The sequence below is a fragment of the Myotis yumanensis genome, unplaced genomic scaffold, assembly GCF_028538775.1.
Source record: "Myotis yumanensis isolate MYYU_CA2020_CCGP unplaced genomic scaffold, mMyoYum1.0.hap1 SCAF_2, whole genome shotgun sequence".
NCBI lineage: Eukaryota > Metazoa > Chordata > Mammalia > Chiroptera > Vespertilionidae > Myotis > Myotis yumanensis.
In genome coordinates, this window is record NW_027223753.1 from 16,326,683 (window position 1) to 16,339,210 (window position 12,528).

General features: G+C 43.6%; 1 protein-coding gene across 4 annotated transcripts in view; it reads left to right on the forward strand.

Annotated features, from left to right (window-relative positions):
- Positions 1-12,528, forward strand: part of CEP85 (centrosomal protein 85) — a 34,484-nt gene that overhangs the window by 20,158 nt on the left and 1,798 nt on the right. For 3 of the 4 annotated variants that reach the window (XM_070404425.1, XM_070404423.1, XM_070404426.1), the window contains 7 exons: positions 467-652; positions 5,202-5,354; positions 5,562-5,710; positions 6,796-6,907; positions 7,802-7,852; positions 10,808-10,915; positions 12,060-12,285. In XM_070404425.1, the coding sequence (XP_070260526.1) occupies positions 467-652; positions 5,202-5,354; positions 5,562-5,710; positions 6,796-6,907; positions 7,802-7,852; positions 10,808-10,915; positions 12,060-12,285 (985 nt within the window). Of the gene's footprint in view, positions 1-466; positions 653-5,201; positions 5,355-5,561; positions 5,711-6,795; positions 6,908-7,801; positions 8,030-10,807; positions 10,916-12,059; positions 12,286-12,528 lie in introns of those variants that run through there. The other variant, XR_011470208.1, reaches the window with a different exon arrangement.

Sequence of the window (12,528 nt, forward strand, 5' to 3'; positions counted from 1 at the left end):
CTTTTCTAAAAAGATTTTTTAAATTGATCTTTAGAAAGAGAGAGAAAGAAACTGTGTGAGAGCGACATATAGATCGGCTGCCTCCTGCATACCCCCTCCCACGGATGGAGCCCACCACTCGGGTGTGTGTCCTGACCAGTAATCTAACTGGCAACCTTTTGGTGCACGGGATGACACCCAACCGAGCCACTCCAGCCAGGGATCTGGAGGGCTTTTTAAAACATAGATTGTTAAGACCCAACCCCAGAGTTCCTGATTCAGTGGGTCTTGGAATTGGGCTCAAGAATTTGCATTTCTAACAAATTCCCAGGTGATACTGATGCTGTTAGTCCTAGGATCACATTCTGAGAAGCACTGCTTGAAATTTTCAGAGAAAGATAATATTTGGCCATGAAGTCTGCTGGGATAAGTAAATTACATAGGACTGTAAGAGTAAGGAATAGGTATATTGAGAATCTTTCTGCAGGAATTGCAGCGAGAGAACACTTTCTTACGTGCGCAGTTTGCGCAGAAGACAGAAGCCTTGAACAAGGAAAAGATCGAGCTTGAAAGGAAACTTTCTGCTTCAGAAGTTGAAGTCCAACTCATCAGAGAGTCTCTCAGAGTGGCGTTGCAGAAGCATTCAGAGGAGGGGAAGAAACAAGAAGATAGGGTGAGCTAAGGAGCTGATAGCTCTCTAATTCACAAAGGAGTTGACAGTCAGCCTTCTCCTGCCAAACGCTAAGCTGTTTCTGGCCCCATTCTTGGAACCAGGAGAAGCCAGCCAATTGGGTCAGACCCTGCATTGACTTCTCATGCAGGATTGGTCTGCTAGAAATGGAGCTCCTTCTTTCTGTTTCATCTCCACAAAACTACCACAGTATAAGCCCTCACTGCCCCAGATTGTGATGGGCCACCAGGTGACATAGGTGGAAAACCGGCCTGAGCAGTCATACCAGATGATACCATTGCATGATGTTTAAATACCTATGGTAAATTTGCACCATTCAGCCTGGTTTCTCTTCACTCTACCTAAAAAGGAGAAGAATTCCATGTGTGCAGCCAGCTTGGGAGTTTTTACATTTTTGCCATTGCTCTTAGAATTGTCTTTGAGTGAGCTTGGTTGTCATAGAAAGAGCTGATTTAAAATCTTTTTTTTCCTCTTTTTTTTTTTTTTAAGAGAGAGAGTGGAAGGGAAGGGGGGAGAGAGGGAGAGAGAAACATTGATGTGAGAGAAACACATTGATTTGTTGCCTCCCACACAGGCTGGGGAGCCAACCCAGGTACTTGCCCTTGACCAGGAATTGAACCCACGCAGTACATGGGCCTGCGCTCTAACCACTGAGAAACACAGCCAGGGCTGATTTAAAATCTTTTGGTTCTATTCACAGCTTTCTCTAATGCAGATGTTCTAGGGATGGGGGCAGTTTAGTAATGTTTAGTTCTGGACCATCTACATCAAAATCAACTAGAGCAGTGCTTAAACTTTAAACTTTAATGTGCTTAAGAGTGCTTTTCTAAAAAGATTTTTTAAATTGATCTTTTTAATTTAAAAAGATCATTAGGTATGGAGTTACTGTTAGGATAGAGTCAGAGTAGGTTTAGAGTTGACCCACGTATATGGTTAGTTTTAGGGTTAAGTTAGGTTAAAGTTAAGTATAGTTTAGGTTTAGGGTTATGGCTGAGGTTAGGTATAGGGTTAAGTTACTGCTAGGATTAGGGTAAGATTTAGGGTAAAGGTTCGGTGTAGGGTTGAAGTTTAGTACAGAGATAGGGTTAGTGTTAAGGTTGGATTTCAGTTTGAGTTTAGGTGTAAGGTTAGTGTGAGGATTAAGTTTAGGATTGAGGTTAGGTATATTGGTAGGGTTAGTATTAGAATTAGATTAAGGATAAGGTTAAGATACAGGTATGAGTTAGGATTATATTAGGGTTATAGAGAGGGTTAAGTATAATATTGTTATGGGATTAAAGTTAGGTATGAAAGTTAGTATAGGGTTAGGATTGAGGTTAGGTATAGCATTAGGTTTTGAGTTAGAATTAGGGTTGAGTTTAGTACAGGGTTAGGGTTAGATATAGTATTAGGGTTGAGGTTGGTTTAGGGACAGGATTAGGGTTGAAGATAGTAAAGAGTTATGTTTCTGGTTAAAGTTAGTGATGGAGAGTTGAGTTAGGTCTAGGATTAGTGTTAGGATTAGTGTTGAGGATAGGTATAAGTTTGGATTAGGATTTTGGTTAGGATTAGAGTTATGAAGAGGATTTTATAGAGTGTTGGGGTTAGGTTAGGATTAAGTTTAAGATTAGGTATATTGTTAGCATTAGTGTTACGGTTAGGGTGAAGTTTAGGTATGGAGTTACTGTTAGGATAGGGTCAGGGTTAAGGTTAGTGTAGAGTTTGGGTTCGTGTTGAGGTTAAACATCAGGTTAGCTTTTGTGTTAGTTTTAGGGTTAGTGTTGAGGTTAGCAATAGTGGGTAGGGTTGGGGTTAGAGTTAGGGATAGGGTTGAGTTTTAGGGTTAGGGATGAGTTTAGGTATAAGGTTAGGGTTTCACTTAGTGGAAGAAGTTAGATAGTTTTTGGGTTAGGGTTTAGTATTAGGGTTATTAAGAGGGTTAGGCATGATTTAGTGTTAGGGTTAGGTTTAAGTTGAGCTTAGGTATATGGTTAGGGTTAAGAGTAAGGTTAAACTTAGTTTCGGTTAGGGGTAGGAAAAGTAAAAAAGAATTACTTGACCCTAGCCAGTTTGGCTTTGTGGATAGAGCACTGGCCTGGGGACTGAAGGGTCCCAGGTTCGAATCCGGTCAAGGGCATGTACCCAGGTTGTGGGCTTGATTCACAGTAGGGGGCGTGAAGGAGGCAGCCGGTCAATGATTCTCATCATTGATGTTTCTTTTTTTTTTTTTTTTTTTTTTTTAATATTTTATTGACTTTTTACAGAGAGGAAGGGAGAGAGAGAGAGAGTTAGAAACATCGATGAGAGAGAAACATCTATCAGCTGCCTCTTGCACACCTCCCACTGTGGATGTGCCCGCAACCAAGGCACATGCCCCCAACCGGAATCGAACCCGGGACCCTTCAGTCCACAGGCCGACGCTCTATCCACTGAGCCAAACCGGTTTTGGCATCATTGATGTTTCTATCTCTCACTCTCCCTTCCTCTCTCTGAAATCAATAAAAAAATATTTTTAAAAAATTACTTGGCCAGAACCGGTTTGGCTCGGTGGATAGAGCGTCGGCCTGCGGACTGAAAGGTCCCAGGTTCGATTCCGGTCAAGGGCATGTACCTGGGTTGCGGGCACATCCCCAGTGGGAGGTGTGCAAGAGGCAGCTGATCGATGTTTCTCTCTCATCGATGTTTCTAACTCTCTATCTCTCTCCCTTCCTCTCTCTGTAAAAAATCAATAAAATATATTTAAAAAAAAAAAAAATTACTTGGAGATCTTGTTTAAAATGCAGATCCAGCTTCAGTAGTTCTGTAAGGGAAGGAGGCCTGAGAGCCTACATTTTAGCAAGTTCCCAGGTGATATTGGTGCCTCTGGTACAACAAGGACTTTGAGAGGCTTGTTATGAAAGAAACTTAGCCTGGTCAGTGTGGCTCAGTGGTTGAGCGTCGACCTATGAACCAGGAGGTCACAGTTCAATTCCTAGTCTACTCCATAAAGGTATTCATCCTCAACTCTTCTCTTTCTCCTGAAATATACCTCTAAATATATGAATAGTATTCTTTTTTTGTTCTTTTGCTGTATTTATTTACTTAAAAATATTTTTTTTTATTGATTTCAGAGAGGAACAGAGAGGGAGAGAGAGAGAAACATCAGTGATGAGAGAGAATCATTGATCGGCCGGCTGCCTCCTGCATGCCCTCCACTGGGGATCGAGCCCACAACCCAGGCATGTGCCCTTGACTGAGTCGAACCTGAGACCCTGCAGTCCGTAGGCCGATGCTCTATCCAAACCAGCTAGGGCTTATGCTGTTTTTATTTCATGGATGCAGTTAGCTTATTTCTTTGATTATATTGATTATACCTTTTGGGATATCTGCACCTACTTATAGTGTTTCTTGTTTCCTTCAGGGCTTTGTATTTTGTTTGGTGACTTTCAAGTTAGAGTCTTGGTGATCCTTGAATAAAAGGAAGTATTTAAAAGCTGGATGGAAGCTCTGGGTTCATGGTGGTTGCCTGGTAGACTTGTCTATAGTATGTCCAGACTTAAACTGTCATCTCTCTTGGGAACCCTCAAATATAAGTATCTGTCTTACCTCTCTCTAGAAAAGAATCTTCAGCCTGTTCCATGGAACAGCTGGGAGCAAGAATGCTTTTAGTTGTTAGGTTCTTGACACTGAGAACAAGATGAGGTTTAGAGTCCCACCGTTCTGTACATTGATTTTTACTTGTACTTATTTTCAACCCACCACTTCACTCTCTGTCTGCTGTGACTGATATTCCTGAGTCTGGAATCTCTCATTTGATTTCTCCAGAGATTAAATCTCCATTCTCCTGTTGGGGAAACCTAGGGTGAGGATGGTATCCAGCTAACCTGTATATAGATTTGCAGTAAATCCCCCTATTTTTCAGATCTATGGCTGATAACCTGCCCCAGGAGTACCTGGTGCCTTCAGTACAGAGATTATTGGGAGTTGTGAAGGGCACATTGTTTTCTAAATGTTAACTCCCACTGCAGATTATAACTCCTCTGCTCCAAGTCATTTATCCCTCCATCCACTTTCATCTTCTGAAAATATATTGAAATTTCTTACATACTTTGTCTCCTCCTCTGTTGACTTTTTTTTGTTGGTTTATTTTTATTGGTTTATTTAGAGAGGAAGGGAGAGGGAGAAACATCTGTGTGAGGAACATTAATCGCTGCCTCCTGCATGCCCCCTACTGGCGATTTGTGCCCTGACCAGGAATCAAACCGGAATGCATGGGACAGCGGCTAGGGCCAGACAGATTATTTATTATGCAGAAGTACTTGGGCAGTTTTTGAAAACAGCCTAGGGAGCTCTTCTTCTTTGTCCTTGATTGGAAAGTTCAGGTGTGTTAACTCTGCACTTTATGCCCTAATCTCTAATGGTAAAATTTGAACCACTTCCTGCCTTCGTTGTAGTAGAAATATATTTACAGCTCTAAGAACAGAGACAGTGGTCAGTTAAAAAAAAAAAAAAGTTGATGTTCAGGTTCCTGGAGGAGTTGATGGCGATAGATTCTAGACATGTCTTTCCCTAGGTCAAGGGTCGTGATAAACATATCAATAATTTGAAAAAGAAATGCCAGAAGGAATCCGAGCAAAACCGGGAGAAGCAGCAGCGTATTGAAACCTTGGAGCGCTACCTGGCTGACCTGCCCACCCTGGAAGACCATCAGAAGCAGAGCCAGCAGGTAGCAGCAATGTCTGGGTGTACCTGGGGCAAGCAAGGAGTGGCCAAACCAGGGGGACTTTCTCCGCCTCTGCTGTATGCAGTTACCCCGTGGTTTCCTGAAAGGAAAATCCCCAGTCATATCAAGACACAGCTGGACTGTAAATTTTCCAAGACCCAGACAGTCTTTTTTAGTTTGTTGACCTAAGCATGGAATCCTGTCTCTCAGCTTAAGGATTCTGAGTTGAAGATCACAGAGCTGCAGGAGAGAGTGACTGAGTTGGAGAATTTGCTGGAGGAGACCCAGGCAGCCTGCAGAAAGGAGGTTCAACTGGAAAGTCTGAGACAGACAGAAGCAGAATTCTGCACTGGACATAGGTAAATATCCCTGTGAAGTTGAGGCAGTGGAGGGCTAGGTTCTGGTCCTAGCTACCCCATACTACTTGTGTGACTGCTCTAATCTCTACTTCTCTAAGCTTCGTTTTGTTTGGAGTGTGAATAATAGAAAAACGACCTATGTCTTTGAGATGGAGTATGGGGGATATAATGGTACAGTGGGAACTTGTCATTTTATCCTTTAGAAGGGTCCAGCTCAGTGCCTGCCATAATAATACTGGATAATAATCCTTGAATATTTGTGTTGAATGAATGAAAGCACTTTATAAACTGGGGAATAAGTTGTCTGTATATTTGCAAAAGTAGATCCTGGTGCTGAGAACTGGGGGGTTATCCACATTTTGAACCTTGTAAGCTAAGGACTACCAGCAGAATCTGTTTCTTCTCTACACTAGGGATTGCTTTTGATTGCCACAACAGGTTCTGAGAACAAAACAAAATATCATAATGTACTCTCAGGGTGTCTTGGGAGCCTCATCCATATTAATAGCAATTTCTGAAAATGTGATGGCTGTGTTTCAACAGCTTCTTGGATCAAATCCAGTTTCTAATGGGATGGATTGGATTTTTCATCCTAATATACCACAGTGACCCTGTTGTTTATCTTAGCAGATGGGCCATGATGAAAGTGACTGTGGGGATCCATTAGGGGAGACCATTGTTTGGAGTCAGAAGTGAAGTTAGGGGACAAAGTTGATTCTGCCCCAAACTATGTATACCAAGAAAAAAGGAGATTTTTTTGTGTTTTCCAAAGTTCTACAGTATACATGTATGACTTTTATAATCTAATTACATGTGATGAATGTTTATTTTTAGATATCAAAACAAAGAATAAAAGCCTTGGGCAGGTGGCCATTGTATAGATAGATATTGGCTTCTAATAAAGGGAACTCATATAAGACTAAGTAGTTTCAGTGTGGCATACCTTCCATTACAACAGACCTAATGTTATCCTCAGCTGTGGCTCAGAAGGGCCTAAGTGTTTTGTCCCAAACATACAAGCAGATCAGGAGTCAGAGCCACATCCCTCTGACTTCAGACTTCTTAAAGAGGCCACTGTCTTTCAGCCTGCAAGATAAGCAGTGTATGGAGGCCAGTGGAGAAGGTCCAGCCCAACAGGAAGAAGGTCCAAAGGTGGAAATGGAGGTCTGGCAGAAGGAATGTGATTCTCTCCGAAAGGTGATTGAGGGTATCCAGGCTGTAACAGGTGGTAGGCTAAGAGGAAAGAGAAATTTGTGTATTGGGAAGGCATCATGAATTTCTGGCCCTGGGCCATCTCTATTACCCATAGCCTTTCCCTCTTTTCCGAGAAGTCACTCCTGCATAATAAGTTTGCATTTAGGTATTCATCCTTATGACAGGTAAGAAAGTGAGGGGAGGACATGCCTCTGAACATTCAGACTGGATGCTCCAAAATGGTGCACTTTGTTCATTTCTCCGGCCCTCTACAGAATCTCTGGCACTGGACAGAGATCTGACCACTGATGTGGCCCTAATTCAGCAGAGAAGGAGCAGTCCAGGGCCTGTTGGTGAGACTGATCACAAATCAGCTAAAAAGAAGACCCAGAAATAGTTCAGAGAATACCTGATGTCTCAAAGAACAGGAAACTGGGCCTATTCAGGTCCTCTCCTTCAACATTCAGTGTGAGAAGGCTATAAGTAACAACCATTACAGCCCTGGATAAGACAGGTTTTATTCAACTGAATTTTTAGTCATGTCCTTGATCAAAGAACAAGAATGTATGCTGGCTATATATAAAGTTAATTCCACTGGCCCACCGTCATCAGGGTGAGGTTGTCTCTCACCCCCAGTAATAAGTCCACACTCATTTGTGTGTGTGTGACTGGAGCACAGGAGTGTGAAGTTGGTTAGCCTATCGGATAAGAAATCTGGGTTGTATTTCTGTAGGTAGAGTTACCTTGTCTTTACCCTGATCTCACTATTGACTGGCTGGCTGTAGCCAGTAGAGCTAATAGCCAGACCACAGGTCCTAGTGTAGCCTCTTGCCCTCTTGCCTCCTACCTCAACACCAACGTGTGCTTATAGCCTTCCTTGGTAACTTTGCCTTTCAGATTGTGGGAAAGCAACAGCAGAAGATGGGTCAGTTACACTCACAAGTACAGGTGAGCTGGAGTTCTTGGGATATGGTGAGCAGTACTTAATGGAATCTCTAGAATTCATCCAACACTGTTCCGTTCTCTACCATCCAATTTGTTCAGTGTTAGGAATACAACAAGAATGAGATCCATTCAGTGCTTTTAGCCTACAATCTTGTTGGGAAAGGGTTTCAGCACAATACGGTGAGTGCCATGTTCATGTTACCCTAGGGGAGCATAGAAGAGTTGGTTGAGGAGGAGGAGATCAAGGGTTTCTGGAGGTCATAACCCTTGAGGGAGGAGGAAGAATTAGGCAGGCAGAGAGGTAGAGCTGGAAGGGATGGTATTAGAGCTCCAGATAGAAAGAACAGCACAGGTAGGAACATGGAGGCATGAAACAGCAGGGTTTTGCACATGGAGCTGCAAGCAGTGTGATACTGTTGAAGTACGATGGTGAATGGAGAACTGGGGAATGGGAAGAATTTGTCTCCAATTAAGTTAGCTTTTTAAAAAAATAAATATATGTTTTTATTGATTTCAGAGAGAGGAAGAGAGAGGGAAAGAGAGAAACATCAGGGATGAGAGAATCATTGATCAGCTGCCTCCTGCACACCCCCTACTGGTGATGGAACCTGCAACCCAGGCATGTGCCCTGACCAGAATTGAACTGTGACTCTTGGTTCATGGGTCCGATGCTCAACCACTGAGCCACACTGGCCAAGCTCCTTTTTTTTTGAAATACATTTTTATTGATTTCAGAGAGGAAGGGAGCGGGAGAGAGAGAGAGAAACATCAATGATGAGAGAATCATTGATCAGCTGCCTCCTGCATGCCCCCTACTGGGAATCGAGCCCGCAACCCAGGCATGTGCCCTTGGCCAGAATTGAACCTGGGACCCTTCAGTCCGCAGGCCAACACTCTACCCACTGAGCCAACCAGCTAGGGCAATATATTGATTTTAGAGAGAGAGGAAAGGAGAGGGATAGAGAGAAAAACATGGATTAGCTACCTCCTGCATGCCCCCTACTGGGGATATCTTGGTTCATGGGTCGATGCTCAACCACTGAACCACACTGGCCAGGCAGCTTTTATTCTTTAGGTAGGTTACGGGAATCTTCTAAAGCATTTAATTGGAGTGTGGTGTGGTTAAGTTAGCAATTCAGGCTTTTTATGGAAAAAGATTGCTCTTGGGAGAGAGGTAAAGCTGGAGGCCAGTGAACTGTTGTGAAAATCCTAGTGAGAGATGATGAAGGAACCTGGCATTTCTGTGAATTTTAGGAGGTAAAATTGAGAGGAATCAGTGACTGTCAGAATATAGCGGATTGAAGAATAAGGAAAAATCAAAGAGAACTCTTGGTTTCTATCTTGGGTCAGAGTGGGCATGTCCTTAATTGGGTTCTCTAAGAAATCTTAGGTAAAGCAGGATCACTCAGGTTCTCTTTGGACTCTAAAAGAGGTTTCACACTAAAATGGATAAAACACACTTACTCTGAGGAGCAACAAAAGCTGCAATCCCACCGTTGCCATTATGTGGGTCAAGCGATGCCTATTTAGTTCACCTAATTCATATTTCAAGTCCTATTACAATGTAGTCAAACCAAATATAGTTAAAATCTTGGGTTTTTAGTAGAGGTTTAATGTCTATGTTTTCTGGAACCCTATGTTCCACAAAGGTTGCAAAAGCTTAACATGTTAAATGGTACATTTAGCCATGATGAGACTTCTCAGGCAAATTATTAGATGAATTTGCTGGAATTATGTGGGTTTAGGATAGTTACATTGGGTATTTCATGATGATGAAAAAGAATAAAATAAAATAAAAATAAAAAAGATATTCTCCTGGGAAGTTACATATTTTTATTAATACAAATGGGAAAATTCAGATTTTTACAATATTGTATTTGTTCAAATCAGTTACAAAATCAGGGGGAAATTGGAATGAATAGAATAAGAGGCAGAAGATAATAAATATAAATACTTCCCTCCCTCTGGCTACCCCTGCATGCACACACCACACACATACATTACTATCTAGATTTGGTGCCTGTGGGAGTGTTCTCCTACCCCTTCTCATCTGTGTAAAAGCATTTAAAACAATATTGTGAGGGGCTTGGACTGTGAGCTCCTTAAAGACTAGCATCCTTTTTAGTTGCCTTAGTGCATGTCACAGTAAGTCATCAGCAAACATTGAATTCAACCTAATGGATGTTCCCTGCTCTCAAGAAAGTGATTGTTTGCCTGACAGGCGTGGCTCAGACCTGTGAACAAGAAGGTCACAGTTAGATTCCTCGTCAAGGTACATGTCCAGGTGGCGAGCTCAATCCTTGGTGTGGGGATGTGCAGGTGGCAGCCAATCAGTGATTTTCTCTCTTTGACGTTTTTATCTCTCTCTCCCTCTCCCTCTCTTTGAAATCAATAAAAAAAATATTTTTAAAAAAGAAAGTAATGGTCTAGTGGAGGGAGCATCATGTGTACAACCAACAAAGGCACTCATGGTCTCTGAGGGCGGTATGAGTAGCAAGGTGAGGTTATGATTAATTGAATCTGTTTTGCAGATTGAGGAAAGCTTGGGTGGCCTTGGAGGAGGTTTCCTGGGTGACAGGCAGAACAGAAGAGAAGTCTGGGTGAAGGGGAAGAGGAATGAGTAACAATATTGAAGCTGGAGCCTTGAGGGATGAAGGCCAGCTAGTTATTCTGTAGGTGTGGCTAAAGTGGAGGTGGTGTGGAGGGTAAAAAGAGATACGGCTGTAAAAGTCGGTAAGGGCTAGACTGGCCTGGAATACCCTGTGAGGAACTAGCCTCTTATTTTGTACATGGTCACTGGCTATAGGAGGGTTTCAATCAGGGCTATTCTAAAATAATCTCTTAGCAGCCGTGTGTGGGCAGGGTAGGACTCTATAGTCCAGGCCAGAGGTGATATGGTCCTAACCAGACCTGTTACCCCTGGTGTGTTCTCCCATCACTCCTTGCCATGGAATTTAGAGCCTAGAGCAGCAAGTGGCTCAGGAAGAAGGAACAAGCCAAGCCCTGAAAGAGGAGGCCCAGCAGAGGGAGACAGCCTTGCAGCAACTTCGCACAGCTGTGAAAGAGGTGAGCAGCATCAGCTAGTCCTGTGTACCCTTCCCATCCTACTCCCACATGAGCTCCCATGTTTAAAAGGTGCCTGCTGAGGGTTTTTTTATTGCTGTTTTTTGTTTATTTTTTTGGTTTTTTTGGCAGAGGAATAAAAAGGGACATTGCATCATCCGTTATATTAAAGGTCCTAAGCCTGTCTTAGAGTGGCCATAATTACCCAGGAATGCTTCTTGTATATGGAAAGTCACTCTCCCTTTGTCTTCCTGCAGCCACAGATTTGTGGAGTTGGGAAGGGAAGGTTCAAGAAGACTTAAACCCTCCACAGAGGGTTTGGTGGTCCTCATGGAGTAAACAGCTCATGGGGGACAACCAAGATCAATGGCCAAGACCTAAGGAGTCTGCCATTGCAAGGATTGTCACATGGCTCACTGTGGGTGAAGGGCTGGGATTGGAGGGGGAACTGTTCAGTGTCTTTAGAACAGAGATAGGGAGGGAAGCAGAGTGGGTTAAGCTGTTCAGGGTGAAAGGAGGAAAGAGACACAGGTAATACGTGAGTAACTGGTCTGTGTAGTGAGCCCAGCTCCACTGAAGTGAAGGTCCGAAAAGGAAGGATAAATTCCAGCACTGTGTTCTCCAGGTCCCCAGCTTCTCCAGCTCCCCACCAGTGTCCACTAGCTGTCATGTCTTTATTACTTCTTTTATTCCTCTGACACCCTCTGATCAGACTGGCTGGTGGCCACTTTTGTCAGGGTGGCAGGGAGAGATTGAAACCAGTGTCTCCTCAGATTTCACAGTTCACATTAAGCCTTCTCTAATAGCCTGGCTAACAGTGTTGGCTGAGGGACTGGCTTCAGATAAAGTTCCGAGGGGCGGGACTATGTTCTCTGGTTCCTGAACAGAAACCTGGAGGCTGATGACTCAGAGTCTGCTGGGGAGTGGTTTCCTCTCCAGTTCGGGAGTCCTGTGGGCCTGGGCCTGCCTACAGGAGGAAGTAGGCCTGGAATTGAGAAGGGAGTGGGAATGCTAAATCTGTAAGTAGGGATGGGGAGGAGGAACATCACCTGACTCATACCCTGCACACACATATATATCCACACTCAGGTACAGATACACTGCCTTTCTCTGGACCTGGGTTAATATTGTCCATCTGTCCACTCAGCTTTCAGCACAGAACCAGGACCTGATTGAAAAGAATCTGACGCTCCAGGAACACCTGCGCCAAGCTCAACCAGGGTGCCCATCTTCACCAGACACGGCCCAGCTGGCATTTGAGCTGCACCAGGAGTTGGCCAGTTGTCTTCAAGATCTGCAAGCTGTCTGTAGCATTGTGACCCAGAGGGCCCAGGGCCATGACCCCAATCTCTCCTTGCTCCTGGGCATTCACTGTGAGTCCTCAGACCAGTCTGGGACCCAGGAGAGGGGAATGGCTTTCATTCTCTCATCCTCATCCCCTTTCCCATCTTTATGGTAACGTGGCAACAGGGCTATGGAGGCTTGGTCACTGCCCTCTGAGAGTTTGTGTTTTGTAAAGGAGATGTTCAGAAAATCTGTTTTGGAAATAGGCATCTTTGGGGGGGTCCCTGGGCACAAGACAAGCAAAAAGTGGCCCTTAGGCAGCAAATTTTCCA